Here is a 6,581-nt window from a genome sequence, read left to right as displayed (position 1 = left end):
AAGTCCTACCCTGGAACTCTGTTCGTGTGTGGTCAGCAAGTGTACCGATTCGTTCAAGTAGTATAAAATGGTAAGACCGAGTATCGTATCCTCAGGGAATTTGTTTCACTCAGACATTGTACATCCAGTATGCAAACATTTGTGTGGATTAAAAGCAAAGTAATTATCAAGTTGAATTTTGTACTAAATTCTATTTGAATATAAACTAAATATCTAGAATTTTGGAAGTGAAAACTATCAAGTAAAAAGTGTTGGGTCGTTCTACTAAATTTCTCTTGATGTCAAAATGTATTATTCTATTTAAAGTTATCCTAGTGTTCTTATGCTGAGAAATTACTCAAACCAAGATTCCTCTAGTGAATAAGCCTAACTCTCTTTAAACTTCGTCCTTGATCCCTCAACAAACTTGGTCTACAAGAGTTGCATTAAGTCTACAACATAAAATGGACTAGATCACTGCACTCCATTCCTAGACATACAAATTTCTAGCTTGCTCTACCAAGTTCTAAGGCTTTAAAGCATTTCCCAATGCTAAAAATCCTAACTATACATACAAATGGGTGATCAAGCCACAAGCATGTAAAATAAGCATAGATAGAAGCAATGAACACATAAAAAAACATTAAATAAATAGTGAAAGAGTGTTACATCAAGGTTTCAGCAGAACTCCCCAACCAAGAGGCTTAGCCTTCCATTACAAGTAATGCAATCTCTCAATACAAGGAAGGAATAACTTTGAGTGAAAGAAAATGGAAAAGGATGGTTGAGGATGTCTCCTACAACCTCTAAACCTTAGACTTCACTCCTTCTAACCTAAGCTTTCTCAGCTGCTTCCTTTCTGTCTTCTCAACTTCCTCTGGTGTGCTCTTTCTAACTCTCCAAAAGACTCCTTTATTTCCGCCAACTTCAGTATTTTACAGGCTCTTGGACCTTTCACCTTTCGAAGGCTCGCTTAGCGAGACTAGCTCGCTAATCGAGACTAAGAGAATTTTGACTTAGCGAGACTGGGCGCGCTTAGCGCAAGAAGAGACAACGACCTCGCTGGGCGGGCTAGCTGCACATTGGGCCAGCACATCTCTGACTGATCCTCTTCTAGGGTTTCCCAACCCGCTAAGTGAGTTATATGCCTCGCTAAGCGGGTCTGCCTCGCTGAGCGAGTCATCAGCTACTTGAAAAATATGTACAATTCCTACAAAAAGAACCATAAATTGGAGGTAATGCGCTACTTGAAAAATATGTACAATTCCTACAAAAATTATGCTAAGTAAGTAAAACTAAACTAAAAATTGTATCCAAATAGCAGAAAATAAATAAGTGTCCTATCATCAATCCTCCTGTGTCAGTGCTGGGTCATCCTGAGGTGTGGAAGGGGCCTCCTGAGCTGGCGTTGGAATATCCTGAGCTGATGTGGGACAAGTGTCCCAGGTGCTCTACCCTGCTGCCATGTCTGTGGCATAATTGGTGTCTGCAGCGCCGTCTCCCTCCTTAGTGGCCTCCAAAGGCGTGAAGTAGGCGCAACCTCTGGAGTCTCCTCCAGTGTGTCTTCAGGTGTCGCCTCTGGCTCCGGCTATGGCTCCTGGGGTGTAGGAGCCTCATCTTCCCCGATAGGAGAAGGCTGGACTCCTGGTCAGGCCACTTGGGCCATGAAATCCTCCATGCTGATGATGGGCCGATGTTGAGCCAAATTGTGAATACTCTGCATCACCAAGCATAAGCCATGGTGAAGGCTGTGCAGCATCGACACCAAGACGTCTGAGCTCTGAGTGGAGGGGCCGGAGGGTGTTGTGATATGTGGAGGTGCAGGAACAAAAGTTGGTGGTGGTGCTAGTGTAGAAATAGAAGCTGGAGCAGTAGCAGGGGTGTCAGAAGTGGAAGCATCAGAGGGTCCCCGAGCCCTAGTCTTGCGGGTCCCCGGAAAGGTGATCGTGGGATCATTCAGGTTCTAGGAGTTCTTTCTAATATATGCCAAATTAATAGTAGGGCTCAGGGACTCGAAAGTCAATGAATCTGGGACTACTCCTCTGTCGATGCATAAGGCGGTAATCAGTGCAGGGAAGCCAAGCCTGGAGGAGTTGGAATGGGTCATCTGAGAAATCTGGCCTGAGATGATGGAGCCCAAGTTCATGTCCATCTTCATCACCAATCCATACACTAACCTCGCCCTGTCCATATTAAGAACAGACGTATGAGAGGTGGGGGCGAGGTTGGAGTAGGACAAGATGCTCCAGGTCCGCGCCAATGTAGTGAGATCCTTCCTCAGGAGCTTCCAGGGCGCTCCTTCAGCATTCAGAACAAAACCGCGCCTTGGGATACATATTCTGGCGGCGAGCTCTTGAAGGTTTGGGTGCATGCGGCAGAACCTAGAGTAGGCTGAGTATCGCTCCCCTTGCTCCAGAACCACCGGGGTCTCCAAGAATGCATTGAGGGTCTTAGCATCAAACTTTATAAGCTTGCCCCTCACTCTGACCTACCTGGGGGACTTATCTTCTGGATCGAACAAGTTAACATAAAATTCCTTGACCGGGGTCACATCAATGCGACCATCAGGCTGCCTAGTCAAGGCTTTATGCCATTGCCTCCTCTCGAGCTCCTTTTGGAACTCGTCATATTACGTAACGTACAAATCCATATTCCTCTCAGGGAGGATATTCCTGGAATGTACTTTCTGCTCGTACCTCTCCCAAGTGACCTCGGAGATGAATCGCATCGTGTCATAGGGTTCCTGAGGTCGGGATGTGGATGATTTCCTCTTTCGGGAGGCCATCTACATCAGAAGAATCATAGGAAAGAAAATTAGACAGGTTTTATTCAAGATTGAAAATAGAAAAATAAAATAGGAAAAAGGACTAAGCGCTTAGCGAGACAAACTCGCTTAGCGCTCCTTCATAAAATAACATGATACGCTTAGCGTGCCAGGCGCGCTTAGCGCGACTACAGAAAAATAAGGACTTTGGCTAAGCGAGACACCCTCGCTTAGCTGAAACAACACAGTGGCTAAGCAAGCATGGCTCGCTAAGCCTTATTTTTTGACAGGGGGCTAATTGCGCTTAGCGAGAATGACTCGTTTAGTGCATGAACAAAATTCAGCAAAACTAAATTTCCTTGGGCTTAGCGAGACAAACTCGCTTAGCCCAAGCTTATTCAGACATCAAAGGCATGGTGGCTTAGCGAGCATGGCTCACTTAGCGTATGAGCAGAATACCAACAGCCTCTATGACTCAGACCTAACTAAATTGACTCGCTAAGCACAGCATGCCGGCTTAGCAAGTTTATACGAACTCTGAAATTAAAACTTGAGATTCAAATGCTCTCTAAGCCGTAGTGTAGTGGCTTAGCAAGTTCATACATATATGCATAAATATAAACAAAAATGATGAACGCGCTTAGCAGCACAGGGCCCGCTTAGCGAGTTCATCTGAAAACCCAGAAATTCATCCAAAATGGACGAACTTGCTTAGCGAGTACATCAAAATTTCCAGAAAAAATTGGGGCTTCGAAGCCTCAACTCCCTGGTCACTTTCAGGCATAGGAAATCTAAGCAAAACCCTTCAATAAACCTACATTATACGCTAAACTAAAGCCCTAATAATATACAATTAAACAACTAGCTACTCAACAGCAACAACAACACAGAATAAAAAATCACAGAGAAAGTAAAGTGTCTTCTACCTTAGGTTTCAAAAATGAAATTAAAATGACAATGGAGTAGAGCACTTACTTGGATGGCAGAGAAAAGTGAGCAAAATGAAGGCAAGGTGCAGAAATGGATTATGAGTACAATGCAAAAATGCCACTGATTGCATGCAGTAAGAGTAAGGAGGTTATATGATAGTGCAAAAGTAACTACCTAAGGCAGTTATGTTTTATTTTTGGCAGTTTCAAATGGCTCACTTAGCACGAGTGACTCGCTAAGCAAGCACTCACCTAAGTTATGCAGCTCTGATTGGTCTGCAACTTCCGCTAAGCGGGACATGGCTAGTTTAGCGGATTAAATTCCTCAAGATGCAGTAGTGGGGTCACACTTAGCGAGATAGGCTTGCTTAGCGCTATGCCATTCTAGAGAGAGTTTTAGGCTTAGCGAGTATGACCTACTTAGCCTAATTGACATGGAGGTCCAGGCAGAGAGTGATTTACACTTAGCGAGACTCTATGGCATGCTTAGTAAGCTGGCTTGCTTAGCCCTATTCCATTAAATGCAATTCCAGAGAGATTTTTGGGCTTAGCGCAATTGGCTCGCTTAGCGAGACCCCTTTAGCCAATGGGTAGAGGTTGGCGCGCTTAGTGAGAGATTCTACTTGCTCAGTGCATGAGGTATGTCTCGCTTAGCGCATGAGGCGCGCTAAGCGAGTGGGTGACTGAAAAAATTTTCTAAGTTCTTTCCTCATCCATTGCTTCAGAGAAGCTTTTTGCCAAGCCCTTTATCATACAAAAAACATGTTGATGTTTTACTTTAGCAATCTCAAATTAGTTGCAACCTGACTATATGCAATGATAAACAAAAAATAACAATTGAGAAATTAAAGAAAAAGCTGGGTTGCCTCCCAGTGATTACTTCCTTAACGTCACTAGCTGGACGTGTGTTACCTCTAAGGGTCCTGTGAAATCTTAGCTCTGGCCATCTGAGCTATCTCATTCTCAATCTCATCCATCTTGGAATAGACATTCCAGTCAATTGAGTGCTTTACTGCATCAAACAAATCAAATCTCACCATTTGGTCATCCACACTCATTTCCAAATTACCTTTCCCCATATCAACCACACAGTTGGCTGTTAACATGAAGGGACGACCTAAAATCAACGGGATTCCAGTGTCTTCTTCAATGTCCATTATCACAAAATCTGCAAGGAAAGTAAATTGATGCACTTTGACCAACACGTCTTCCACTACACCATATGGCCTTATGATTGATCGATCTGCTAGCCGCAATGTCATTCTTGTAGGCATGATTTCTAGCTCTCCAATCCTTCTGCACATGGATAGAGGCATTAAATTAATGCTAGCTCCTAAGTCAATAAGGGCTTTTCCATCTGACACAACACCAATTGAGCAAGGGATTGTGACACTCCCTGGATCCTTGTATTTTGGTGGAAGGATCCTCTGAATAACAGCACTGCAATTTCCCTCCACCATAATATCATCACTGTGAATATATTTTCCCTTCTTGGTCAGCAGATCATTAAGAAATTTGGAGTAGAGTGGCATCTGTTGCAAGGCTTTTCCAAATGGAATAGTTATCTCTAATTTCTTAAATATATCAAGGAAATGAGCGAAGTGTCGTTCCTTGTCCTTCTTAGACGGCACCAATGGATATGGTGCTTCCTTCCCTGTACATGGAACAACCTCCTTCTTCTTTTCTTTGGCAACCTCACTCTTTGTCTTTTTCTCTTCCTCATTTTCTCTCTTTTTTCATTTTTTTCTTCCTCCTCATCATTTATTTTTTTCTCCCTCATTTTTTTTCTCTCTCAGCTTCTAACTCCTTCTCATCACTAGTCCTACTTTCATCTCCATCATGGTCTCCTTCTTGCTTCTAGTCATGACAGCCTTGCATTCTTCCTTGGGATTTTTCTCTGTATTAGCTCCAAAACCTCTAGAAGAATTCTCCACTATTTGCTTAGCTAGGTGTCCCACTTGAATCTCCAGGTTCTTAATGGCTGACTCAATGCTCTTATGGTTGGACATTGAAACTTGCATGAACTGAGCCAAAGTCTCTTCCAGCTTAACGGTCCTTTCATGCAAGCTAGGCCCTTGATTCTGAGGTCTGTTGGATGGTCCTCCTTGGTCTTTATTGAATTGATTTCCTAGATGTGACCTCCATCCTTGCCCCTGATTTTGATTAAAATTTGCACCTTGCTGGTAACCTGGAAAACCACCTACATGGAATCCTTATTTGTTTTGATTCCCTATATAATTCACTTCCTTTGTAGCATCATCTAGGGGTATGCAACAGCCAGATTCATGCGCGCTCCTCCATATATGCTGCAACCTCCAACCTGCATAACTATTGCATCTTGTGAAGAAAGCTCTAACAGGCTTCTTTTGGTGGGAACATGAGTTCTATCATGCAAAATAGCATGATCATTAGCAGCCATATTCTCAATAAGTTCCATTGCTTCTTCAGGAGTCTTTAATTTTATCTTTCCTCCAGCAGAAGCGTCTAACAATTGCTTGGACTGCGGTCTCAAGCCATCAATGAAAATGTTCAGCTGAATAGGCTCGGAGAATCCATGATTTGGTGTCTTCTGCAGCAAACTATGGAATCTTTCAAGCGCTTCACTCAAGTGTTCATCTCGAAACTAATGGAATGAGGAAATAGCAGCCTTGCCTTTAGCTGTTTTTTATTTTGGGAAGTATTTCTTCAAAAATTTCTCTACTACTTCTTCCCATGTCTTTAAGTTGTTTCCCTTGAAAGAGTGCAGCCACTTCTTGGCTTCTCCAGCCAAAGAAAATGAAAACAAGCTAAGTCTCACTGCATCTTCCAACACCAGGCACCCCTGTAATTTTCACTGTATCATAGATTTCTATATATGTTGCAAGGTGTGCCTAAGGGTCTTCATTAGGCAAACCATGAAACAGATTTCC

General features: G+C 43.1%; 1 protein-coding gene across 1 annotated transcript; it reads right to left on the bottom strand.

The window, feature by feature from the left end:
* Positions 1-4,586: 4,586 nt before the first annotated feature.
* Positions 4,587-5,681, bottom strand: LOC102666103 (uncharacterized). The gene is made up of 2 exons (XM_006603322.1): positions 5,499-5,681; positions 4,587-5,402 (listed from the first exon to the last, which is right to left on the bottom strand). Exons 1-2 carry the CDS (start codon positions 5,679-5,681, stop codon positions 4,587-4,589), a joined length of 999 nt encoding a protein of 332 aa, XP_006603385.1.
* Positions 5,682-6,581: the final 900 nt, after the last annotated feature.

Source organism: Glycine max, chromosome 18, assembly GCF_000004515.6.
Source record: "Glycine max cultivar Williams 82 chromosome 18, Glycine_max_v4.0, whole genome shotgun sequence".
NCBI lineage: Eukaryota > Viridiplantae > Streptophyta > Magnoliopsida > Fabales > Fabaceae > Glycine > Glycine max.
The sequence above is the reverse complement of the archived record's forward strand: the minus strand, read 5'-3'. Positions and strand labels throughout refer to the sequence as shown.